Source organism: Eptatretus burgeri, chromosome 4 (genome assembly GCF_056783735.1).
Source record: "Eptatretus burgeri isolate ZD-2024b chromosome 4, Ebu_testis_v1, whole genome shotgun sequence".
NCBI classification, from domain to species: Eukaryota; Metazoa; Chordata; class Myxini; order Myxiniformes; family Myxinidae; genus Eptatretus; species Eptatretus burgeri.
The window spans coordinates 114177478-114205399 of NC_140964.1; the positions used below are offsets into that span (position 1 = coordinate 114177478).

General features: G+C 44.1%; 1 protein-coding gene across 4 annotated transcripts in view; it reads right to left on the minus strand.

Moving 5' to 3' along the window:
• LOC147028924 (zona pellucida-binding protein 2-like) overlaps nt 1-27922 on the minus strand; it is a 51472-nt gene that overhangs the window by 12717 nt on the left and 10833 nt on the right. For 2 of the 4 annotated variants that reach the window (XM_085879811.1, XM_085879810.1), the window contains 3 exons: nt 20763-20882; nt 19367-19507; nt 4543-4758 (listed from right to left, as the gene is read on the minus strand). In XM_085879811.1, coding sequence (XP_085735937.1) covers nt 4543-4758; nt 19367-19507; nt 20763-20882 — 477 coding nt within the window. Of the gene's footprint in view, nt 1-4350; nt 4376-4542; nt 4759-13470; nt 13534-19366; nt 19508-20762; nt 20883-27922 lie in introns of all 4 variants that reach the window. The other 2 variants (XM_085879812.1, XM_085879813.1) reach the window with 2 other exon arrangements.

Genomic DNA, 27922 nt, shown 5'->3' on the forward strand with positions numbered 1-27922 from the left:
GTTCCTCAACAATCATCCGCACCGTGAGTCGATGATCTGAGTGCACCATCTGCTTCACACGCTCGATATTGTCCGCCGTTTTGCTTGTTGAAGGTCTTCCAGACCTTGGATCATCTTCAACCTCCTCCCGTCCCTCTTTGAACCTCTTGTGCCATTCAAATGCACATGTACGTGGCATCGTTTCTTCCCCGTAGACTTGCTGCAGCATTGCGAAGGATTTGGAAGGTGTTTTGCCAAGCTTGGCAAGAAACTTCAGATTGGCTCTCTGCTCATGACTCATTGCGCGACGACTCAGACGAGACAACGTGTAAAGCACGACCTGTAAAAAAATCACACAATGAGTGCAGTCAACCATCACCAATCACATATATTGCTGGAATGTTGCGAAAGACTGTGACGCAACCCGTTCATTCAAGTTATGTAAGTGGAGCACACAGCAGGCTCAGTCCCGTTACTTTTTAGATGGACCTCGTATGTATATCGTTGACCGAGAATTAACAGGGTCAATCTGACATTTCATTCAAATTTAGAAGAAGTCCATGTAGAAGGGCAACAGAGGAAATTAAGTAACATTATTTTATGTAACCTTTATATGTACCTGTTATGCAGCACACGATATGAAAATAAAATGTTATGAGATAGCGGCAATTCCATTTTGAATTTTTGATTTCATTTTTCTCAAACTTTAAAAAAGTGGAGTTGGACCCTGTTAATTCTTGGTCGACGATATGTATATATGTATGTATATATATATATATATATATATATATATATATATATATATATATATATATATATATATATATATATATATAAATCCCTCCATCTACTTCCACAACCATAACACTATATATATATATATATATATATATATATATATATATATATATATATATATATATATATATATATATATATATATATATATATATATATATATACATATACATATACACACATATATATATATATATATACATATATACACATATATATATATATATATATATATATATATATATATATATATATATATATATATATATACATATATACACATATATATATATATATATACATATATATATATATATATATATATATATATATATATATATATATATATATATATATATATATATATATATATATATATATATATATATAGTGTTATGGTTGTGGAAGCAGATGGAGGGATTTCATCGGAAAGTTTGGATTGAATCAAGTTGTTTGGTCCGTGGACATGGAGAAGACATCTTGATGTATTTAAGTTGAGAAACTGTGAGCTTAAGTGTTACGTGTCACCACACTGGGGGGTGTTGCAGTGTTAATTCTATAGGGATTAAGAATAAGTTCCACGAGTATGTGATTGCCCCCCTGGAACCTATTCCTACGTTTTTGCATTTACAAGTGAGCCAAACATGCCAAGCAGGCAGAAGCCTCGCCTCCAAGGGTGACGGCGGGTGAAGTCACACTGCCAAGGTTGATGATGGATGGGTGTGATGTAAGTGGAAGGGAGAAGAGGAGGGCGATTGAGGCAGGGCGATTGAGGCAGGGCGATGAGAGAGGGAGGACGGGAAAGCAGCTCATAGCAAGGAGGAATGGACGAGTGTGGAGGAAGGATGCACGCAGTCGAGAGAGAACGTAGGTTGGAAATGGCCTGTAAGAATAGGGCTTTATGCAGGCTTTCCTTTGACACATGAAGAAGACGGCACGATGCTCGTATTCATGCTGAGGAAATTTGGCTTGCATACTGAGCAAGACGCTGGTCATCGACTGTTGTCTGGTCACATGGGATGGGCCTTGAGGCCTCGTGGGTGTAACCGAAGGGGACGACGCGATTCTGCAAAGCCACGGCGTCGGTGAGGATGATCGACGAAGAAGCTGCACTGGGTCTCTGAGCCTTGGTGTTGAATACCACTCACGAATTGCCTGACGAACATTCACGCTGTGAGAGAGCGGCTTGGCACCATTTTGGGTGGGTCTACACGTGCAAATAGAAGCGCCTCAATTCCACGTTCCATCAAGACCATCTCTGGACCAAGCTAAATGTCAGAATAGAGACGAATTTATTTTAGTTCCTTTCCCCTTGACATATTTAAGTATGTGTGTAGAGGCGCATCGACTTTAGACTTTAGTTTATCTCACGATTATTAATATTATATCTGAATTATTGTCCTTTGTAAATATTTGTCTATTTTCATTAAATTACGCGGTTATTTTAAGTTGATGTGTCCGTGTCTTTGTTGTGGGGTGTGAGTGTAAACTCCCCTGTGCTGTGCTTCCCCATGCCTCCCTCGCTCTGCCATTGCACCCCACCACTCCTGTGCGCCTTATAATCTCTGAGGATCAACGTGTCTGCCTCCTAATAAGGAATACTGCTCGGCTATTCGGGTTGGTGGTGTTAACCGCGAGTAACCACCATTTGGGTAGGGGTATTAACCTGGACCACCAGCACCATGACAATATATATATATATATATATATATATATATATATATATATATATATATATATATATATATATACATACATACATACATACGTACATACATACATACAAAAAAATTAACACCTCCTATGCTCCTTCAGCCGAAACTGCTGTGTAAAGCAACCAAGAAGGCCTACACAAGGTAAGTGCTATGCTGTATCAAACCCTTCCCAGAGTTCCTCCACAGCAATAAAGATATTCACACATCGTACACACAAGAGAATCCCAATGCTATACACCTTCTCAGCTGCCGGACCGGTTTCATCACTTATTGGCGAATCATCAGCGACAGCGCAGACAGCAATGCATACCATTGAGGCTCCGAAGCATGTGCCATGTGCAAATGTCAAAAGCAGTCCATGTATCAAATCATTGGTTTAGTATAAATAATTGGTATAAATTAGTCAATGTATAAATAGACATGTGAATGTCTTCATAGCTGTGGATGAACTCTGGGAAGGGTTTGAGAAACCCCAGCAAAGCACTTACCTTGTGTGGGCCTTCTTGATTGTTTTACACAGCAGTTTTGGCTCGAGGAGCATGGGAGGTTAGTTGATTAGTTGAGAGCTGATTGACTATTCCCTCCATTCACAGGTGAAATATGTGGGTGGGTCTTTCTTTAATATATGTTTATGTATATATATATATATATATATATACTTTTAAAATACATCCTATGGAATATATGTTGACCGTAATCCCTAATTACGTTCACACGAAATGGACTGTTCAATCAAAAATCTGCTTGGATGTTAGAGAACATGACAATAGATTAGTTTCTGGCATGCAAGAGGGGTACAGGTGCTGATTTTTTCACATAATCTAACCGACATGTAATGACACTACTTTTATCACAACATTGACATGCACTACACGCTGCGTGTGAAGCGCTAATTCCGAGGTAGACACTACTTTTGGGGACATAAAAAATAATGACATATTAACTGTAATTATAACCTGAACTCATTAATATACACTATTAAATAAATAAATATTAGTAATTAGTAATAAAGAATGTTAATTTTGTCCATGCTCGCAACTTTAGTTTTACGAATGCTATGTAAATTGCTGTGGCCCTATTGCACTACTTTATATCGCACCATTGACATGGACTATACTCCGTACATGTATGATTTGCCCCCATCATTGGCAACTGTGACATACAATCGCAATTTTAAATACATTTAATAATTGATTCATTGACCAAATATAATATTATAAAAAAGTCTTTTTCACATAAAAATTGATGTTTTCTTTCTTCAGGCTATGTATCCATGGAAAAGACAAAATTAATCAGAAGCTGCATTTCAAATACGAAGAGGGTGACTTCTTGAGACAGAGGTGAGAGGAGCAAGTGATTAAGGCAAGAAGAAGAAGAGCAAGTTTACCTGTGTCTGATTTAAAGGGGTCATGGGTTATATCGGGACAGTTTAGATCTGTATGCACATTGGCCTCTGAGCTGTCTCGCTTAGGTTTAAATCTTAACCCAGCTATAAAATACCACCCTGGTGTTTCACACCCAGGATGAGGCGTCATTGTGTGTGCTGTCTCTCGGATGGACATTAAACTGGGCATCCCATTTGCCAGCATTAGTTTGTAGATGTTGAAACCCCCACGGTGTCCTTCCCGAATAATAGGTGAGTTAGTGCCGGCACCCTAGCCAATTTCCAAATCCCTATCTGACTCACTGCTGGGAAGGCAATGACAAACCACCCAGCATCACCTGTGCCACAAAACTGCTTCAGCAGCACTGACACTCTGTTACAGAGTATGGTATCATCAAAGGGGCGTTTCAGGATTTCTGATTCCAAAATAATGACGTGAATAGTGTGGTGAAGTGAAGAAGTGGTTGCACTCACAATAAAAATTGCAAAACCTTGATTGCTGGTGGATTCGCCATGCATAAGGAGAGGGTTTGGGTCATGTAGAAAAGTGACATTAGAAAATCTTTCACTCAATGACTCATCCCCATCTAATAAAACCAATTAAGAGTGGAAGACGAAAAAAACAACAGAAGAGCTCTGAGTAATCAAGGCAGCCATGTTGCATACAATGGAAAATGATGTGCATTGAAGCAGACGAAACTCCAGAAACCTTGCCGAGCTTGCAATTCATTTTGGGGTGGAATACTTCACATCTGAGCATCTGCAGCATGATGTTCAACACTTCCTGCATCTTGTCTACAACAAGGTACATATCTACGTTTGAGCAGGTGTCGATCTGGTACATCACGGCAATATCGAAACTCACTTCTGGATCAGTAAACACTGCAATGGGACAATTGATCATTTAATAACACTTCAGTGAATTCTTATGGCAAGAACTGATTGCACACTCCAAGTATACACCATTTTTGAAGACAGTTCTTTGTGAGAAGGGTGACTGAATGAAGTTGAATGAGAATATTGTAAGTTACAGTGAACTATATGAATGATCAATGAAAGAATTGAATAAGCATAAAATACAACCTCAGTGAATTTTCCCTTCTTTTGCAGGTGCCATCATGCCGAGACAAGGATTTGCTATAAATGTTTGAAGTCACACAAATGAAGAGGATTCAGAATGACATTTGAACCTTGAGTGGTGCATGTATATGTATCTTGTTGAATTCCCAGTGCTGTCGTTGAAAAGAAGAGCATTTCCTTCATTGGCCAACAGACTAACAGTGTAAACAGGTTTGACAATAAAACACTCCAACATAATGTCATGGGGAACTTGTGGTTTGTACTTGTGTGGATGAACACTGTAATCCACTGTATTCCTGCATCAACATCCATGCCTCTCACCCTCTAATTACCTCTGACAGAGAAGGTGGACGGAGGTGATGTTTTCACCTCTGTTTGTTTGTCTGTCTGTGAGCAGCACATCTTAAAATGTGATGGACGGATTTGGACTAAACTTGGTGGAGATGTTGCACATGTCACAAGGACAAATTTATCCGATTTTGGTGAAGATCCATCTCCGGATATGACAAAAGCATTTTTAAAGTGGTTCTTCACAATTGAGAGAGAGAGAGAGCCAAAAACGATATATCGCACTAAATCTGAAAAAGTTATGGACGGATTCCGATGAAACTTGTTGGACATGTTGGGTGTGTGACAAGGAAGAATAGATTCAATTCTGGTAAAGATCTGAATCCGGATCTGATCATTTTTAAAGTGATTCTTCACCATTGAGAGATCGGGCTAAACTGATATATAGAACGATATCTCAAAAAGTTGTGGACGGATTCGGTGAAACTTGATGGACAGGTTCGGTGTGTGACCACGACGAATTGATTCAATTTTGGTGAAGATCCGGATCCGGATCCGACTTCTAGAATTTTATTAAGTGATTCATCATCATTGAGAGATAGGGCTCAAAAATGATATATCGCATGATATCTCAAAAATGTATTGGGCCAGATATGTTCTCATGGATCAGGCATTGCAGGGCGGAGGCATGTGCTCTCCTGAGTGCCCTTCTAGTTGGCTCCGAGTTTGGCCTGATCCACATGCGAACAAAGGAGTGAGATAATATTTTTACTCTGCCTGTGTGGAAGTCAAACAAAATCGAAAATCATTCCATACAGGGAAGTCATTGTTTTTAAGTATATCATAATGGATGCATACAAGCATGAATAACGAATGAACTATGTTAGATAGGTCAGGTCAGGTATGGGAGCATGTGCCAGAACAGCGCGTCGCTGCGTCCACTTTCCGCCGGTACTCCAGGGGCCTCCGTCTGGCCATCCCCCAGGCAGATGCCAGGCCCATCCCCATCTCCTTGAGATGATGGTCAACCTGCTGCAACCACGAGGCATGTGGTCGGCCCACTGGCCTACTCCACTCATGAGACTCCCTCACTGAGAGAATCTGGTGAGCAGGATCAGCGTCAGGAAAACGAGCCAAATGTCCATACAGCCGCAACTGACGCTCACGGACTATGCAGGTAACAAATCTCATCCAAGTCTCTCTCAGCAACCGCTCGTTGGACACAAAATTCGACCAGCGATAGCCAAGGATTCTCCGAAGAGACCTAGTACCAAAGGAATTAAGTCTCCGTCTCAGATCCTTGGTCAGAGTCCAAGTCTCGCATCCATAGAGCAAGACTGGAAGTACCAAGGACCTGAAGACTTGGACTTTCGTCCTCCCGCACAGGTACCGGCAGCGCCACACCCCATGATCCAGTGAATCCATGAATCCCCAGGCCCGACCCAGACGTCTATTGACCTCTGACTCGCAGCCAGCAGAGACATGAATATCACTGCCAAGGTAAGTGAATCTCTCCACGACCTCAACATCCTCACCACAAACAGACACAGACAGGACAGCAGCATCCAAGATGTCACGGAAAGCCTGGATCTTAGTTTTGACCCAAGAAACCCGTAATCCCAGCGGCTCCAACTCCTCATTCAGCACCTCGAGGGCCCCCAAGAGGATGTCGAAAGTCTCCGCAAAGATGACTGCATCATCTGCAAAATCAAGGTCCGAGATCTTGACATTCCCAAACGATGCACCGCAACTTGATCTCTCCGACATCCTCCCTAAAATCCAGTCCATACACGTGCTGAAAAGTGTGGGGGCCAGTACACATCCCTGATGAACTCCAGTAACAACTGGAAATAAGTCAGAGATGGTACCACCACACTTCACAGCACTCTCAGTTCCAGAGTAGAGTTCAGACATCAGATCGATCAGTTTTGGTGGCACCCCACGAAGACCAAGAATCCTCCAGAGGACATCCCGATTCACTGAATCGAATGCTTTACAGAGATCAACATAGACTGCAAGCAGCCCCTGCCGAAACTCTCGTCTGCGTTCGGTGAGGACACGAAGGGCAAGGATACGGTCAATCGTTGACCTCTTTGGTGTAAAGCCTGACTGCTCTGGACGCTGGTGCTCAAGCAGATGGTGGCAAACCCTATCAAGAATTATCTGAGCAAAGACCATGCTCGGCACTGAGAGCAGCGTCACCCCTCGGTAGTTGTTGCAGTCTTGGCGATCACCCTTCCCTTTCCAGAGAGGGACAACAAGGCCCCTCTTCCAGTCAGTTGGGATGATGCCTGTGTTCCAGGCAGAGCACAAAACTGCATGCAACGACACGAGTGCAGCATTTCCACCAGCCTTGAGAAGTTCAGCATGGATGCCACAGATCCCTGGAGCTTTGCCCCATTTCAACTGGTTCACCGCAGCCCGTGTTTCCACAAGCGAAGGTGGACCACAGTTGATTCGAGGGTCAGCAACAGGGATTGTAACACCCTTGACGTCCAACTCGACAGTTGGGGGATCAGCCTGGTACAACCGCTCAAAGTAACCGGCCCAGCGGGCCTTCACTTCAGACTCCTCTGTCAAGAGCCTACCACTCTCTGCTCGAACTGCAGTGCTCCGAGGGAAGGGCTTGGATGAACGTAATGCACGAATTCCCCTGTAAGCGGGACGAGAATCACCTGTCCACAGTTGATGCTCTACCCCCTCACAGATTCCTCGCACATAGGCCTCCTTGTCCACCCTCAGTGCACGTACAGTTTTACGCCTCAGCTCCCTGAACAGCTCAGCTCTGTCATTCAGCCTGACCCTGTGACTCTGGTCAATGGTATCCAGTGTCCCTTGAGAGACAAAATTCTTCTTTGCCCTGCGGTGAGCTCCAAGACATCCACCGGCAACATCAAGGACGGTGGTCTTGAAGGTGCTCCACAACTCTTCAGGACCCCCCAAAGCACCCAGACCCCCCAAGTGTCCGCTCAGCCTGTTCGCAAACTCCTCAGCTACCCTCTCATCCCTGAGCTTGCCAACATCGAGCCTAGGCTGGGATGGTACCATTCTCCAGGATTTAAGGTGCAGCTTTAGAGTTGCTACAACAAGCCTGTGGTCAGTATTGAGGAACTGAGCATTCCGGTAGACCCTGCAGTTCTGGATCATCCTCCAACGACCGTCAATGAGGACATGGTGAATCTCCTTTGCCACACCGCCAGCGTTGGAATACCAAGTCCAGCGATGAGCTTGTGGGCGCTGAAACCATGAACCAGCCACCCTAAGTCCATGACTTCTTGCAAAGTCAAGGAACTTAGTGCTATTTGGTTCATAGTTCCTGACTCATGGGGACCAACACATGTCTCATAACCATCCCTATCAGTTCCAGTCGATGCATTGAAATCCCCCAAGACTAGAAGTGTATCTCGTCTGGGACACTGATCAACCACATACTCGAGTGTGGCGTAGAATGCATCCTTCACGGTGAGGTCACTCGCCTCAGTCGGAGCATAAACAGAGACCAGGGAAATGACACCTAAGGAGTGACGAATCCTTAATCTCATAATACACTCGTTGACCGGTGTTACCTCAATTATCATTGGGGTCAGCTTATTGGACACAGCTACAGCAACTCCTTGGGTATGGTAACCATCAGAGCGACCAGACCAATAGTAGGTGTAACCACCCACCATTATCTCGCCACAATCCGGTCTCCGAACCTCAGAGAGAGCTGCAATCCCGATGTCCAAATGCTTGAGCTCAGATGATAACAGAGACAGGTGATCATCCTCTCTTAGGGATAGGACATTCCAGGCACCCACCCGAAGGGACCGCCTCAGGTTAACTCAAGGAGACCGCCGTCTGGTGGACGACACCTCAGCACCACTCCGACACACTCCCGCAATCTGACCCAGGGATGTTACCCCGTGGTTTTCCTCCTATCATCAAAGATTGGGGGTCCCGAAGGCTTTGCCCCAATCCCGTCATCCGGTGAGCTGCCCTGCGAAGGGAAGCTGCACAGGAGGTACTCCCACGGAGTGGGTTTTCAGATATTTTTGCGTTTTGCGGAATGAAGGGTTTTACGGTGGCCGGAGTGAAAATCCTGCCACCAACCTCCTAATAAGAAGTAGCCCAACTGCAGGAGGATGTCCGCAGACACAGTTGGGCACTAGATATAGATGGCCGTTGGCTCACAAGGAGCTCCTCCGCCCTTTGACAGGTTTTGTTTTTAATCCTGCTGGGTGTCCATATCCAAACACCCTCCTCACCAGAAAACCTGGCTGGGGAGATGGTTTAGTCGCCGACAACCCGACCATGGAACAGGTTAGTACAGGTTTACATGGTACCTGTAGCAGGTCACAGATCGAACCTGACCTGACAATAACCTGTTAGATCGAACCTGTTAGATAAGGTGCTTGTAATGGACACTGGGGGAAACGGTAGTAAAACCTGGAATTAATGAATTTATATGCGTTTAAGGCTCTTGCCTTTATTTAAATTGAAATGTATACTTGAACATTGTATGACACAAATCGCCTATATAATGCTTCCAAGAACCATTATATATACATATATATATATATATATACATATATATATATATATATATATGTATATATCTGTGTGTGTGTGTGTGTGTGTGTGTGTGTGTGTGTGTGTGTGTGTGTGTGTGTGTGTGTGTGTGTGTGTGTGTGTGTGTCTGCGACCGCTGTTTCTCGACAACCACTGGTCCGATCTACAGGGTGCCCCACAGAAAACCAGGAAATTTGAGATTTTGAGATTTATTTTGCCGCATTTTACCATATCAATAAACTAACATTAATTTTCTAATCGTCTATGCCGTTGCTCAGCGGCCCACGGAAAGCACTTTGAACACGACATCTAACGTTTACTTTTGAAAATCACAATTCTTCTTCTTCTTCGTTTGATATGACGTAACAATTGACGCTGGGGACCTGAGTATGTGCCTTTTCAAAGTTTGATATCGTTCTTCTTCATCCGTTTCAGCTATTTCCCAAGTGTTTCCTAAGTTATGGCCATTTATGATACGGTTGGTCCGATCTAATTGAAACAATGCCCCAATGCAGTCGTTGTTTACGAGAGTGAAGGAACGAAGCTGCGCGCCATGCACGCACAATGGAATCGGACGAAGCACGAGCTGCTCGCTTGACACGCGACGCTACACGCGTGACAAGGCGTCGTGCAGTTGAAACGGATGAAGCACGAGCTGCTCGCTTGGCAGACAACACTGGACGCGAGGCAAGGCGTCATGCAGAAGAAACGGACGAAGCATGAGCTGCTCACTTGGCAGACAACACTGGACATGAGGCAAGGCATCGTGCAGAAGAAACGGACGAAGCACGAGCTGCTCGCTTGGCAGACAACACTGGGCGCGATGCAAGGCGTCGTGCAGAAGAAACGGATGAAGCACGAGCTGTTCGCTTGACACGCGACACTATGTACGTGACAAGGCGTCGTGCAGCTGAAATGAATGAAGCACAAACAGCTCGCTTGGCAGACAACACTGGACACGAGGCAAGGCGTCGTGCAGAAGAAACGGACGAAGCACGAGCTGCTCGCTCGACACGCGACGCTACACGCGTGACAAGGCGTCGTGCAGCTGAAACGAATGAAGCATGAGCTGCTCGCTTGGCAGACAACACTGGACGTGAGGCAAGGCGTCGTGCAGAAGAAATGGACGAAGCACGGGCTGTTCGCTTGACACGCGACGCTACGCGCGTGACAAGGCGTCGTGCAGAAGAAACAGACGAAGCACGAGCTGCTCGCTTGGCAGACAACACTGGACGTGTGACAAGGCGTCGTGCAGAAGAAACGGATGAAGCACGAGCTGCTCGCTTGGCAGACAAGACTGAACGCCAGGCAAGGCATCGTGCAGAAGAAATCCCTCACCAGCAAGAAGACCGGCAAGTAAGGGATGCCCTGCGCCATCAGGACGTACACCGTGCGAGACTAGAGCAGGCTCACCATGAGAATCGCAACCTTGCTTGATACGATGATACCGATTTCTTCTGAGAGTAACTTCATGTTGAGTACAGGCACGCGTTGAGCAGGACCTCATTACTTCAATGCACTAAATGCTCACATTGTGATGCTTTTGTGTGGAACGAGGAGAGAAGAGGATTTTGCTGCAACCACGGCAAGGTCGACATTAAGCATAATCCTACGAATCCAAAACCCGGTTCAACTCCATCACAAACTCCAGATGCTATTAAAAACCTTTTCCTTAACCAGGACTTTGTGAAGCACGCGAAACAGTGCAACAATGCGCTGGCAATGGCAAGTATCGGTGTCCGAGAGATAGGCATGCCTGGCTTCAATCCTGGAGTGCGCATACAAGGTAAGGTTTACCATTACATTGGTGCTCCTCTTGCCGATATGGGTTGTACCCCACGCTTTGCTCAGATCTACTTTCACGTTCCAGCCCATGAGCTGGATTATCGTCGTGCCCACACCTCGAACAGTAGCCTGAATGAGCAGTTTTTTCTTAGAGCACAACAGGCCATTCATGAGTGCAACCCATACATCCAGCAATTCAAATCAGCCATTGAGTATGTGGTTCATAATGATAGCGCCAATGAACTGAAAATTGTGTTTACAGGTTGCACGCGGCACCGAGACCTTCATCGTGGTACCGTCAACCTTCCCTCACCAGACAGCGATGTGGCTGTCATTGCTCTTGGGGCAATGACAACAGAGCAGTTTGGAAGGCTGGCAGTCTGAGTTCACCTCAGAGGAGGAGGTTTACAGACAATAGACACCATGCATCCAGCATATGACCCTCTATCATACATACTTCTGCTACCCTGCGGCTCCCAGGGGTACCACACTGAGTTGGCAGGGATAACGCCAACATCTTTCGACCGCTACCATCTCCAAGTACGTGATCCTACTCATCACTTCAATCTCCTGCTTCATGGTGGAAAGTTGACAGAAGTACGTATGCGACATGATGGCAAAAGTTGAGTCACACCGTCTCAATTGGATTCGCTGCAACCAGAAGTCAATTAAGACAGAAAAGTATAAGATCATCGTTGATGCATTGAACAATGATGCTGAGGTGCTACCTGGACACCTCACCATTCTGCCGCTGTCAATTTATGGATCGCCACGTTGGTATGCCAAAGTTTCAGGATGCAATGGCTTTGGTCCGAGTCAAGGGAAAACCTGACTTTTTCCTAACATTCACGTGCAACCCAATGTGGCCAGAAATTAAAGAATCACTTTTTGAGGGTCAGTCACCCAATGAAAGACCTGATATCATCGCCCGGGTGTTTCATATGAAGGTGGAAGCACTCCTTGCAGACCTCCTCAAGCATGACATCTTGGGGCATGTGGACGCTTATGTGATGGTGAAGGAAACGCAAAAGCGTCACCTTCCCCATATACACATGCTCCTGACCGTGGTACCTCACGACAAGCCCAGAACACCAGCAGATGTCGATCGTGTGGTCTCTGCTGAGATTCCTGACAAACGCACAAATCCGGAACTACACCGTATCGTGACATCACACATGATTCACGGCCCATGTGGGGAATGGAACATCTCGAGCCCTTGCATTGCAGACCGGAAGTGCACAATGGACTATCCCAAAGCCCTACAAGAAACGACATGCTTCTCTGATGACTCCTATCCCCTGTACAGAAGACGGGCAGAAGCAGCACCTGGTGATCCCATCAGGAAGATAATACGAGGCGGTGCTAACGTATTAGTTAACAATGCATGGGTTGTGCCTCACAATCCATATATCGCGGGTTGAGAGACATAATGTTGTAACTGCATTTTTGGCGAAACCGAATAAAATGGCTCTCATGTCTTTCAACACCATATTTATCTTTCATTAGCGATTTGCAGGAAATGGGAAATTTTCAGTTACAACGGTATGTCTCTCAACCCGCGAAATATGGTGTTGAAAGACATGAGAGCCATTTTATTCAACCCTGCCAAAAATGCAGTTGCAACATTATGTCTCTCAACCCGTGATATTGTCCTCAGGTATGATGCTCACATCAACCTTGAGATCATATGTGCTGTCACCAGTGTGAAGTACCTGTACAAATACCTTGAAAAGGGCCCGGACCAGTGCCTGGTCAGACAAGAGAAACATGAGAGGATGCGAGAGGCATTACGACATGATGAAGTGACACAATACGAACTAGGGCGTTACATCACCACATCTGAGGGATACTGGCGCATATACGATTTCCCCATTCAAAGCAAGTACCCACCAGTCGAGATGCTGGCACTCCATCTGCAGGATGAGCAGGTGATCACGTTCAATGACGAAGGTGCTGTACAGAACATGGCAGAGTCAGGACCCCCTGCAACAACGCTCACCGCCTTTTTCGAAGCCATGAATCCCCATCCACACATGCGTCATGTTCTATATCCAGATTTGTTCCAACACTTCACCTACTTTAGGAAAAGGTTTCAATTGCGGAAGAGAAGGCTGAGTTTCCAGGATAACTGTAAGGCTGATACAGTTGGGCGGCTCCCCATTATTTCCATCAACTCACATAATACCGAGTTGTACTATTTCCGCATGCTACTGTACCGCGTGTCTGGCGCCACATACTTTCAGGATCTCCGTCGTGTTGGTGGTAGGGTCATGGAGACCTATCTGGCAGCCTGCATTGCATATGGCATCGTTGACAATGACCAGGAGGTGGATTCTGTTATGGAAGAGGCTGCAAATATTGCAATTGGCCCTGCAGTCCGCGAAGTATTTGCCAGCATGCTTATATTCATCCTCAGAGGCAACCACGTGCAGTTCTGGGAAAGGCACAAGTATGTGCTGTGCGAGGACTTCATGCGTGCAGCAGGTGTGAATGAGCCAAATGGACGCATTTTGAGTGAAGTGCTACTGGAGCTGAGGGACAAAATGAGAGGCACGGCTTTTCGCTCAGTAAGAGCTTTGGCCTTCCTGAGCCTGAACCAGCTCATATCCAGTCTCGCATTCCCCGCGTCATCGAGCACGAAACAGGGCACAATATAGGAGAACTTGAGGCTCACATCGCTCAAACAGAGTGCCTTCTTAATGACGAGCAGCGCATTGTTGTCGATAAAGTGATGACGAGTGTGGAACACGGACAAGGCTGAATGATCGCAGTTGATGCAAGTGGTGGGACTGGGAAAACATTCACATTGTCTCATATACTCAACAAAGTGCGAGCAAAGGGCAAAGTGGCTCTTGCGACCGCTGCAAGTGGTATTGCAGCTACTCTACTGCCTAAAGGGGTCACCTTCCTTAGTAGGACCAAGTGTCCTCTCATTCTCACTGATGAGTCCACTTGCAACATCAGTGAAAATGACACCACTGCAGCACTCATACGAATATAATGGTGGTGGATGAGGTTTCAATGATGGATCGTCGCGCATTGGAGGCAGCAGATCGAACATTCCAGTGGCTTCAGGGCTCAGAGGAACCATTTGGCAGCATCACAATGGTTTTCAGTGGTGACTGGAGGCAGATCCTTACCGTTGTGCGAGACGGTAGCCGTATTGACATAGTTGGAAGGTGCTTCAAGAGCTCATACCTGTGGAGAAAAGTGCAGATACTTCGTCTCACAGTAATCATGAGGATCATGCAGGGTGCTGGAGAACAACATGATGAATCTGATTTTGAAAAATTCCTGCTGGATCTGGGTGAAGGGAAGATTCCTGTCAATTCAGAAGAGGGTGAATTTGCTATTGAGCTCAGGGAGCTGCTCATTCTTCCAGGTGAAAAACATTATGCAACCTCTTCAAATTTCAAGTGAATCGCATGAAAATTGACAATTTTATAAATTCGGCCAATGTTGACCTTTTGGCTGATGTGGACCTCAAAAAGAATTGGCTCATTGAATTCAGTGACACAAAATATATATTCTCTTCAAATTTCAAGTCAATGGGATGAAAATTGAGGATTTTAGAAATACCACCTTTGTTGTTGACCTTGGGCCTATGTTGACCCTTTGGTCCATGTTGATCTCAAAAACAATTGGCTTGTTGAATTCAGTGACATTAAATATAAATCCTTTTCAAATTTCAAGTCAATCGGATGAAAATTGAGGATTTTAGAAACACCACCTTGTTGTTGACCTTTGGCCTATGTTGACCTTTTGAGCTCAAAAACAACAGACTTCTTGCTTATGACAAACTCCACTATGTGGTGAAATTTCGTGAAGATCGGTTTGGAATTGTGACCTGTAGGTGATAAACAGAGAGACAAAAAGACAGACAAAATAACAAAATCGACGCACCAATACACTTGAAAAATCTTCGATTTTGCAAGTACCAAACGGGAGAGAGAGAGAGAGAGAGAGAGAGAGAGAGAGAGAGAGAGAGAGAGAGAGAGAGAGAGAGAGAGAGAGAGAGAGAGAGAGAGAGAGAGAGAGAGAGAGAGAGAGAGAGAGAGAGAGAGAGAGAGAGAGAGAGAGAGAGAGAGAGAGAGAGAGAGAGAGAGAGAGAGAGAGAGAGAGAGAGAGAGAGAGAGAGAGAGAGAGAGAGAGAGAGAGAGAGAGAGAGAGAGAGAGAGAGAGAGAGAGAGAGAGAGAGAGAGAGAGAGAGAGAGACATAAAATCCTTCACCTTCGTTGATGGAGGAAAAAATCAGGGTCTGAGGGGGTCAATGGGGGATTTGAGTGACTGTTGCTCATGATCCAGGTGAACTTCAGGACTCGTGGTCCTATTTTTTTTTTGACACCCTGGGGATATCCCTGGACATGCCACATTGTCTCATCCACATTCTTCCCTTCATTTCCCAATGAAATTGTGTAGTTTTAACAGATGAAATTGGTCTGATATTGATGGGGTGCAGGCATGATGGGCTGAATGGCCTCTTCCTATATCTAGTTTCCTTGGGTAACACTGCACAGGGTTATCGTGCTCTATGTACTCGGTTGTTACAGATATTTTTGTCATACATTTTGGATAAATGTACCACAATACTATATAATGATTAAATTAGAGTGAATTAAATACTGCCGTGGCCAAAAATATTATCACCCTTGCACTTTTTTCAAATAATGCACCATTTCTTCCAGAAAATTGTTGAAATAAAAAAAAACATCTTTTGGCATGCACGATTGTAATTCTTTGGTTTTCAGTGGAACAAAAATATAAAAAGCTGAAAAAATTACTAAATCTTAGCTTATTCCACACAGAAATCCTAAAATGGTCCGGACAATATTATTAGCAGCGTTTGGAAGTTGTTAGAAATAATTAGATTTCAATTAGGTGATTCTCCTTTACTTTGAAATTGAATTCACCTTGTGGTGAGTTGCAGGTGCCTGCAATATAAAAACAAGTGGTGCCAGGCACAACAAATCCCACCCATTTAAGGCATAAAGTTATTTTGGGGATCAAATTTAAATTTGATACCATCCTTAACCTGAATGTTGATAATAAGGAATAGAATAAGGAATATTTTAGTCTTAGTTTGAAGTCAATTAAACCATTTTTGATGAAGTTATGACCGTAAAATGATTTGACCTTTCAAGGCCAGGTAAGGTCAGAGGTCATGGTGTCAAATGAAAGCCAATAAAGGACTTGATATAAGTCTTCCATAGTAAACACGCATATTCCTAACCTTTTTTGATATATAATGGAAAATATGTAATTTTGACCGATGACCATGACCCCCAAAACTTCGGACCCTACCGATCTTCACAGATATCCATTTTTCACTATAGGAATGGGTAGGATTATAAGTGACAAATAGAATAAGGTTCACTATAAGCTTAGTTTGAAGTAAATCAGATCATTTTTGACGAAGTTATGAGCGAAAAACGATTTTGATCTTTTCGTGACCTTGACCTTGACCTTTGATCCAATTGGACCCAAAAGTTAATGGGGTCGTCCAAGGTTCATTGCCCACCTGTGGATTAAATTTGATTGACTAAATTATGAGCGAAAAACGATTTTGATCTTTTCGTGACCTTGACCTTTGACCAAATTGGACCCAAAAGTTAATGGGGTCGTCCAAGGTTCATTGCCCACCTGTGGATTAAATTTGATAGTGTTTGCTTAAGCCGTTTTGCCGTAAAGTTGCAAACAGACAGACAAACAAACAGACAAAAAAAAGGCCCATAGGGCCAGGACTTGACGAAATTCAACAAGATTTCGTACCATCGAGAATATTGAGTGATAATAGGTATTTCTGGGGTTAAACATAGTTTTTAGGGGAAACAAACAAAAAACAAAAAAACAAAAATATTAAATTAAAATACCTGTCACCTCCGTAATCCGTAACGGATGTGACCAATTTTTAATCCAGTCAAAGATACTCCCCTCCTCCGTCCGTGTTTCAAATTTGAAAGGAATCCGTTAAGATTTGGGGGAGACATGAATTTTTGAAAATCGGCCCATGCTAAAAGATATGAATTTTCGCGATTTTCAGGAATTTTTCCTGACCTTGACCTTTGACCTTGAGATGCCAAAAGTTATAGGGTTCTATTCTGGTGGCCAATAAGTCCATTGGTGAAGTTCCATGACATTCCGACTCGAAATGCGACCTGTAGAGCGAGACATACACACAAACAAACAAACTGAACCGACCAACATACTTGACAAAATCGTAGATTTCGTCAAGTAACAAACCGGATGATTACAATATCCAGGATAATAACTCACTCAACCAGTTTGAATGGAAAGAAGAAGTCTTTCTGCTGTTTTGCGTCACTATGTGTGACACACTGTGCGTGCTGTTTTCCATCATGCATGAGTTTTGCGTCACCGCAATAAGCATGGAGAAAAGAATGAAAACCAGAGAATTGTCTGAAGAGGTCAGACACAAGATAGTAGCCAAGCATGGATAATCTCAAGGCTACAAGTCCATCTCCAGAGACCTTGATGTTCCTGTGTCCACCGTACGCAATGTTATCAGGAAGTTTAAGACCCACGGCACTGTAGCCAACCTCCATAAATGTGTCTGCAAGAGAAAAACTTGATCGAAGATTGCAGTGAAAGATTGTTTGAATGATGGAGAAAGCACCTCGATCAACTACCAAACAGATTCAAGCTGACCTTCAGACACAAGGTACGACAATTACAACTCACACCATGCATCGCCAACTCAGTGAAAGGGGGTTCTATGGGAGGAGGGGTAATGTTCTGTGGACAGACGAGACCAAATAAGAGCTTTTTGGGAAAGCACATCATCTCTGTTTACAGAAAACAAAACAAAAAAACCTTCCCTAGAGTCAAACATGGAGGAGGTTCGGTGATGCTTTGGGGTTGCTGTGTTGCCTCGAGAACTGAGTGCCTTGAATGTGTGCATGACATCATGAAATCAAGAGATTACCAAAGGCATTTTGGAGTGCAATGTTCAACCCAGTGTCAGAAAGTTGGGTCTCCATCGAAGGTCATGGGTGCTGCAGCAGGACACTGACCCCAAACACACTTCAAAAGGCACCCAGGAATGGTTCAAGCCAAAATGCTGGACTGTTGTGAAGTGCGCAGCAATGAGTCCAGATTTAAATCGCATTGAACACCTGTGGGGAGATCTGAAAACAGCAGTTAGGAGAAGGCACCCTTCAAATCTGGGAGAACTGGAGCAGTTTGCACAAGAAGAGTGGAACAAACTGTCAGTAGAAAGGAGAAGGAAGCTCATTCATGGCTAAAGGAAGCAATTGACTGCAGGTATTTTGTCCAAAGGCTGTGCTACCAAATATTAAGTCGAGGATGTCAATAATTTTGTCAATGTCATTTCTTTTTATTTCCTGATTTAAAAGGATATATTAAGTTCTGAATCAAAAAAAATGTTCTGTAAAATCGATAGTGAAATCAAGAATTGTGGAGACCAAATAGTTTTGTCAATTTCAACTTATTTTTGGAGAAAATTGTGAGTTATTTGTAAAAAGTGCAACGGTGCCAATATTTTTGGCCACGACTGTAAAACTTCAAGTCACAGAATGATTACTGTATGAATGCATCAGAATGACTGCAATGTAAACATACTATTATATGGAGGGAATGAGAAATGTTATGCAGCCATTGGCGAACCAGACAAGAAAATCCACTGAAGTGATATTTGCTGCTTTATGGTGCATTCTTTCAGATGTAAATATGTAAAGATCCATGCTTGTTTCATTGGTTGCATTTTCACACAATTAAATATAATTTATATGATTAATTAGCATCTTACCAAAGACTTGAAAGGTATTGGCTGAAACATCAAGTTGCCCATTGTAATAATACTCGACGGTGCAGGTATAGAAACCCGACAGGTCAGGATAAGCATTGGAGAAAACAAGGCTTTTGTCATTTTTAATATGTACATTTTTACCTGTAAAAAACAAAAAACAGACAGACAGACAGTTAATAGGTTAATGACAGGTTTATGTGCATTATGAATATGTCTGTTATCTACTCATAGACAGTATTGCTGTGACTCCCAGAGAAGCGTTTGGGACTAATAGCAGGAACATTGTCTCACCAGCTTAAGCCGAGCAGTCATATATACCTCGACCAGTGAACGGTTGTGCTTACCAACCACACTTGAAGAACTTATCATTGCAGATGGCCAAGCAACGACAAGGGTTTCACTTCCTTACATGATGTAGTGACTGCTTAATAAGATCATCATACATTGGAGAGAATTGACTGAATACTGTGGTTTGTTGTTTTGCTAACTTTCACTTTCGGTAGGTGTGCCCCAGGAAATGCCATAAGCTATATGTACACCTTAAAACCAAGTCACACCAAGCGGAAAACCCCCTTGGGAAAGGGGTCAAATGAAGTTGCTACAACCTCCGTCACGTGACCCCAAGCACCCTGGCAAATTTGATTGAGATTGAATAAATAACGACTGAATGTATTGCGGTCAGACAGACAGACATCAAATGGCATATTTTAGTATGATTATTTTGAAGTGTCCAAACAGTCAAGTAATGGATAACGAATTGACTTTACAAAATTAGTGTTCAGGTTTGACTTTACATCATTTTGATGTTGTGCATCAAAATGATGACAATTCTTGTGGATGCTTGCATGAACAATGCAATTTCAGCACTACATCAGAGCAATCTCGAGCAGATGAACACAGATGGTCACACTACAGGGATAGATGGAGCTTCAAAACAAGTTGTAAAAAAAGTGAGTTGTCACACTCTCTTGTGCAGCCTTGACTGCTGGTTGCATCATTGGTTAGGGACGCGGGTATGCCGCTGATACAGTGCCCCTACATCCAGTTCACTGGTGCTCATTTTGCCAACCTCAAAAGGATGAGAAGCTGAGTCAATGCCACCTGGTATTAATTCAGCAGCTGACAGGTCTTGAACTTAGGACCACAGGATCCCACACCAGCCATCCTAACCACTAAGCCAATACCAGTCATAGCTCGTAAGTTGTTAAAGTTGGAGGTATAGGAAAGGGCAGGCTTAGCGATTATTGTCTATGGTTAGAAAGTTAACAAGTTTTGAAAATGTGACATTTAACTTGTAAGGGTTCTTACAGTAATCTAAGATTGTGGGGTTTAAGTGTGAAGTGAAAACGCCAAAGCACGTTTTCAAAGTGAAGTGGACAATAACCGGAACACTGACCTGAGTAAACCTTTCCATAAGGCCCGTGCCATTCCACGTGAGGTTTCTCCATGTCTTGGTGGTGTTTCAAAGGACACAGGATTGGCGCACTTGAACCATGCAGGCGAACATACACGTTCACTGGCACAAGGAATGGAGCAGAACCACAATGTCAACCGAGGAAGTTTTGGGAAAATGGGATACAACATAACTGAAATGAACAAAACAAATTATTGAAAAAGGAAAAATAATCTATAAAAACATCTTCTAAATTAATGTAACTCTGTTGGCTCTTTTCACCTCCAAGCACCAGCAGGATTGGGATGAGCATCTACCTTGTTTGTGTTGAGAGCCTACAAGACCGCAGCACAGCATGCGACCTCTCAGTGCACCCCTACCTTGTTGATGTTCGGTTGGGAAATGCGCGTCCACATAGATTTGTGGATGGGACCATCACCGGAGGAACCAGTTGGAGCATCTGTGGAAAGCTATGCAAACAATTTGAGGAGGAGCATGGAAAAGGCTCACAAGTTTGCGAGGAAGCAAATTGGCTTGGCATCCTCGAATATGAAATTGAGGTATGATACCCGATCACACTCACGCCGTTTCCTACCTGGAGACCTTATTTCGCTCAACTGGCCCCGGAGGAGAAAAGGGGTGTGCCCAAAATTCACCTCTCCCTGGAAGGGCCCCAGGGTGGTGCTCCGACAGGTGACTGATGTGGTCTTCAAAATTCAGATGGGCCCGCATACCCTTCCACAGATAGTCCACGGGGATAGATTGAGTCCCTATCTGGGTCGGGAGACTCCTGGGTGGAAGGGTGTGGAGAAAACTAGGAGTGGTGGATGACACTCTTGGAACCCACCAACCTGCGATGACCTGCACTTTAGGTAAGGTGCCTTGATGCTAACTGTCCCAAGTGTTCAGTTTTGCTTAGAAATTGGGACATGGGTAATTAGGATGGGAGCGGGCGAGAGTGACCCAATGGTCGGTAAAGCCACTGTCACACCTTGACGATTTAGCCAGCGTACGTCGACGTATGAAAAATTTGTCTAAAACGCTGGCACACGTCAAATACGTTATGTTTAAGTTTGGTATACATTGAGAGCACGTTGAAGCACGCTGGCATACGTCGTAGTACACCGAGCTCGTCGACAAATTTTAACATGCTCAAAATTTTTCGACGTATGCCAGGGTATGACTCACACGTTCCGCATACGCTGGCCATAAGTTGTAGGCACGTTACGTGATCGTTGACACACGTTACTTGTAAGTTACTCATAAGTCGAAACATGTCGAGGTAATGTTTAGCATACCCGAAACTTATTTATAACCTATGAGTAACGTGTTGTAGGCACGTTACGCGATCGTTGACACACGTCGACACACGTTACTTGTAAGTTACTCATAAGTCGAAACACGTCGAGGTAATGTTTAGCGTCAGTGTTCCAGACTCCATGTTTTTTTTTTCTTTTTCTTTTTTTCTTCGGCATGACGGTGATGTTGACACTTTGATTTCTGGTGCGGTTATAATATATTATAATTAATAGGCTGCTGCTCAACGATTTAAATCATAACCGCACTGGAAATCGAAGTGTCAACATCACCGTCATGCCGAAGAAATAAATAAATAAATAAATAAACCATGGAGTCTGGAACACTGACGGGTTCCTCCTGTGAACCCCATTTTAATATACCAATTCCCCTAAACGCTGCCAATACGCCATTATACGGTAGCTGTAAGTTAGTAACACATTCAGTAAGTTCTGTGGTCATCCGGAAGATGACAAATACATCTACATACGTCAATATGCGTTGGAGATACGTTACACATAGGTTCAAAGCACGTTACTCATAGGTTCAAAGCACGTTACTCATAGGTTAGAAATAAGTTTCGGGTACACTAAACATTACCTCGACGTGTTTCGACTTATGAGTAACTTACAAGTAACGTGTGTCGACGTGTGTCAACGATCGCGTAACGTGCCTACAACTTATGGCCAGCGTATGCGGAACGTGTGCGTCATACGCTGGCATACGTCTTAAAATTTTGAGCATGCATAAAATTTGTCGACGTGCTCGGCATACTACGACGTATGCCAGCGTGCTCTTAACGTATACAAAACTTACCCACAACGTATTCAACGTGTGCCTGCATTTTACACAAATTTTTCATACGTCGGCATATGCTGGCTAAAACATCAAGGTGTGACAGGGCCTTGACACTTCGATGTCGAGTGCGGTTATGATTTGAATCATCGAGCGGCATCCTTTTAATAGGCTACGCCACGTGATCGTCGGCGATACGCTGCCGCGCTCTATGCATACGTGAGACTATCGTTGGGCATAGGTTGTGAACGCCAACAACACGCTAAGCATTCGTTGGTATAAGTTATCTATATGTTATCGAAACGTGCTGTGTACGTTACTAATACGTTATGCATACGTCCAACTCGTTATGAATATGCCCAAAACTGGAAAAAAACATCAATAGTTCAGCGTACGCCAGCGTTTTACATACATTTTGATACATTGCCATACGCTGGCTAAAACGTCAAGGTGTGACAGCGGCTTAAAGGAATTGGTTTGGAAACCAGAATTGTCTTGTGGTGTTGATGTCTGTTACATGACAAGAATTGAGTTGTGTTTGAAGAATGAATGTGGATTCAACATGGAAGCAGACCATGTCAGTGTAGGAACACAATCACCATTTTTGCGTTACAATGTTGGAGAATTGAATGGCGGTGGGGGAGGGAATGACTCTTGGATCCTGTGGGTGTTGTTGATATGTGAGTCAACAGGAATGGATCAAGCTCTGGAGGAGCAGTGACTGCGCCCCCCCCCCCCGAGGTAATTTGTCCCTGGTAGCCGGTGGTGTCTGGAAATGGGAACCCGTTGGAGGGGAGGACTGGTTGGGCAACCAGTGGCAAGAGACCCGTGGCAACCCAGGAGAGGTTGAGAGAGCCTGGATGGTGCAGAGACCCTCCCTGGCAGGATGTACAGTAAAGGAGCTGTTTGGCTGTCAGGGACCGATTAGTTGAGGGGGGGGGGGGAGCGGGAAAAGAAGTCGCAAGTCGGGTAACTTGTTTTGGGACTGCGGGCACCACAGCCTGAAGCACTCCCACTATCTTGGTTGTGCTGTACCTCCCCACTGCCTCAGTGAGGATCATACATATGTGTCAAAACAATGAAGCCATGGCCTTGCAGGATTTGAATGAATGATTGATTATTGGGTTTGTGTCTGTGTGTGGGGGAAGATCCACCCAATCCATGTCACTAATCTGTACCAGAAAGACAGGGCCCACGGAAATTTGGATGAAGTAATTTGGGATGGCTCCGCAGGTCACATTGGGTATTTAGTCAGGTTCCTTGTGTCCATAATTTGACATTCGTTGGAATTTTTTGGAGAGTAGCTAACCCCAACATTTTTGGAAAGCTTTAACAATACCAAAACAGAAAATCCATGTTTCACATTTTTTCAATGCATATAATGTGGTCAAATAGGTCGTTTTGGAGTAAAACCCCTTTTTTAAAAATTTCAGCTCTGAAAATTCAAAATTAATCGCAAGCAAGCAACTGATGATGCATAATTGTTAACTCGAGGACAGTTCTTAAAATAGAATACATATATCTGTATTTTGAGCAATGGTTGCCATGGAAACGGCTATCATTTTGTCAAATTACCGTTTATTTAATGCATTGCTTTCAAATCTTGAAACAAGTAACGCATGAATATGGTGATCAGTGAAATGTACTTAATGTCAAATATGAGTTTGTAGCCAATTGGCATCACTGCCTCTAATGTCACTCATCATTGCCATCATCATCATCACTATCGTGGTCATGCCGTTCAATGTTTGAGTCCTCGTCATTCTCACACGAAGTGCTGCACATGGAAAGATCAGTGCATGTTAAGTTCTTGGCCCTGCAGGAACATCTCTGTGATGAACATTCTGTCTTGCACTGGCACCTTATCATCTCGATAATTGCCTTTGGTGCAGGGAGAATGTCTGTTGTTGTCGGTTTGAGTTGACCACTCGTGTCCTTGTGGAAGCCATTCTTTAATGGATCAAGAAATGTTGGCTGAGAAATTGCTGCCTGACCCCAAACGTATACCTGGATATGTACCCGCATAATATGCTGCCTCAGAGCACCGACAGTTGGTGGTAACTTGTCATTCTCAGCCATGTTCTTACAGAAGAGATGCCACTGAAGTTCAGGGATGCTGGAAATATTGACACCACTTGGACAATAACCTGAACAGACAAATCTTGCTAAAGTTGTGTATAGGTCCTCTGACAGTTCAGCATCCTTACAGAGCATAGCAAAGTCATCTATCATGTCGTAATCGGCCTTCAAGTAGCACTGGAACCACTTTGCCTTACCATATCGAGCGAACCACCCAGTATTATCGGCACCTGTGAATGCGTGGAAGGCTGGCAATGCCTGGGCTCTCTCCTCACCTAGGGCCTTCCAGATTGGCTCGATTTTGACAATGCGAGATGCCATTGAGATAGATGTGTGTCTTGGCAGGAGATGATAGTTTGCTATGGCAAGAACCAGAACATCCGTATCAGGTGAGAATATTGTCAGCTCAATATATCCCATGTGTTGCTGTGATGCAGCTATTGCTTGCTGGATCATCAACGTATCGGCCTCCTCATGGTTATTCGCCTCAAATTGGAGACCCCTGTTGCTCGACGTCCGCCCAGATCCCGAAACGACTTCCACCTTTGTTGAATCGCGGTTGTATTCTAGAGTTTTCTCTGCCAAGTACTCCATCAGATCAGCCTTGGTTTGATCATGGGACAGAAATCGACTCATCGTGATGTGTTTGATACTGGTATCATCCTTGACCTGATATTGGACTGGTGCCTTTCCTTGATGTCCTTTGTCTCTGGTTGTGCTCTTGAGGGAATCTTGCTTGTATATATCAAAAACAAGAATTACATGGTCGAAGCCTCTGGTCAGACTCATCACTCTATCATTGAAACATTCACTGAGGTCCTTCACGGTCGTGACCATTGCTGGTTTCTTGGTCATTTTCTGGACAACTACCATTCCATCCATGACTGCGACCTTCATGCTAGTACTGCCATCAATTACAGCATCAGCGGGTGCTGGTTCCATATGTGTGGCATCAAGCTCATCTTCTGGTAAAGACGGTTCCTTGTTGGCAAACTTCTCCAAGTTGTGGATTAGCTTCGACTTGTCAGTGCATGACAGTAAGCTACCATTTGGTGCAAACAGGGCCCTCGGTGTCACAGTGAATTCAAAGTTGCCAATTGCATCCTTCTGGTCGACGTCCCTGCTGGATCTGGAGAGTACCATCAGTCGACCATACAAATCCTTGGTTTCTTTTAGATCTACTGTCTTGTCCCTGATCTTGAGTGCTAGTGTTGTATTGCCAGACATGTACATTCTGTTCTTCTCCTTCTTCCCTGGTGCCCATAGGCTGACATCACCATTGATCCGTTCAGCAACAAAATCTTCATTGAGATTCTGTCCCGTTTCATCAATGTTCAGTATCTGTGGTACAAATTCTTCTGGCACATAAGCGTGGGTGACCACATTGAAGAGCTGGTTACCCTCAACTTCAAATGGATTTTCATGACTAAGTATGGCAGCCTTGATTCGGTCAATTGCATTGTGTTCACGCTTGACGACACTTGGAGACAGGCCATGGTGCTCAGTGATCTCACTTTCCTTCAGACCAAACTGTCCCTTAAACTCGCAAGACAGGCGTGACAGTTCAGGTGCAGCCAAGAAGAATCGCTGTCTGGCATTTGCATTATTTGATATGCCAATCAGACCAGAGTGAACCTTCAGCAACCTGTTCAGATGTTCAACAGCGTGGTCTGCTCCAATCGATACAAATGGGATAGTATTCTTGGTCACTGAAATATTGCCTGCTTCGAGCTCCCTCCAGGTCTCTGGATGGCTGGTCTTAGCGCATACATGTCAGATATGTACCTTGGCCAGAGCCGCTTGTACTTGATTCTGTCCATGGCAAAAAATATCTTGCTGAGTTCTTCACCAGCTTGAAGATGAAGGTTTAAGTCGGCATTCCGAGATGCTGCAACAAAATGCAGAATTGCCTCTACTCTGTGGAGATAGTTCATCATGGCCTTGAACATGGCATTCTTTGAGCGGCTGGCCTCCCATTCCTGAAGTCTCTCAAACAAGTTCTCATTGATGATGACTTGGAGCAGACAGTTGCTGGCTTGCTGCACTGATTCAGCTTTCAGTGCTTTGTCATGTTGTCCACAAGCAGTTTGAACTGTATCCGTTGCAACAACGGACTTCCTTGAGATGTGGATTGTCCTTGAAGAATTCTTCTTTTGCCATTTCAGAGAGTGCCACATACGAGTATATGTGAGCTTTAAGTGAGCATTTGTAATGGCTGCATTTCAGAATCTGTCTTGTGGTTGCAGATCCATACACATCGGCTTCCATCCAAGCATCGTCTATGCCGGAGTTCTCTATGGATGCACCCAGACCTCTCAGTGCAGCCATGACGACATGTAGCTCTCCCAATCTGGGAACGATTATGCCTTATAAGCAGGCCGAGCATCCAGTAGCTGAATTACCTTCTCATAGAGGGCCAAGTCACAGGAAATGACAGTCGGGTGATCTTTCCCAACAGCAAGCTCTTTCAATCTGTGACATTGTTCCAACACAGTCATTTGCGTTGACCACTCATGTGCTACCTCAGGCATCAGAGGCAGAGCTCCGATATGCGTCACCGACAACGGGCGTGTTGGAAGGAGAGAGTTGTAGCCAGCCCAACAAGGGAATTTTGTAAGATTCCTTTCTGTGTTTGTTCTGGAGAGAGCCAACACTAAGACCCATTCCAGGTGTGTCAGCTGGTAGTGTTTGTCAACCCTCGTCTTATTGACTATGAACTCAACCATACCTTCTCGAGAGGACTATGACCCTGTAACCGGTTTTGGCTTGTTACATGGTATTATTTCTGTATGATGCGGAGTAACAGTCAAGTTCGTTGTTTCTGTTAATCTGTAGAGGGGGTGCTATCGTCTCTCCAGCACCAAAAAAGCGTTTTTCACCCCAAAACGACCTTTCCAAAAGTTGAAAAAATGTGAAACATCATTTTTTTATTTAAATAGATTTTAAACTTCTCAAAAATCTATAGGTTTGCTACTCTCCAAAAAATTCCAACG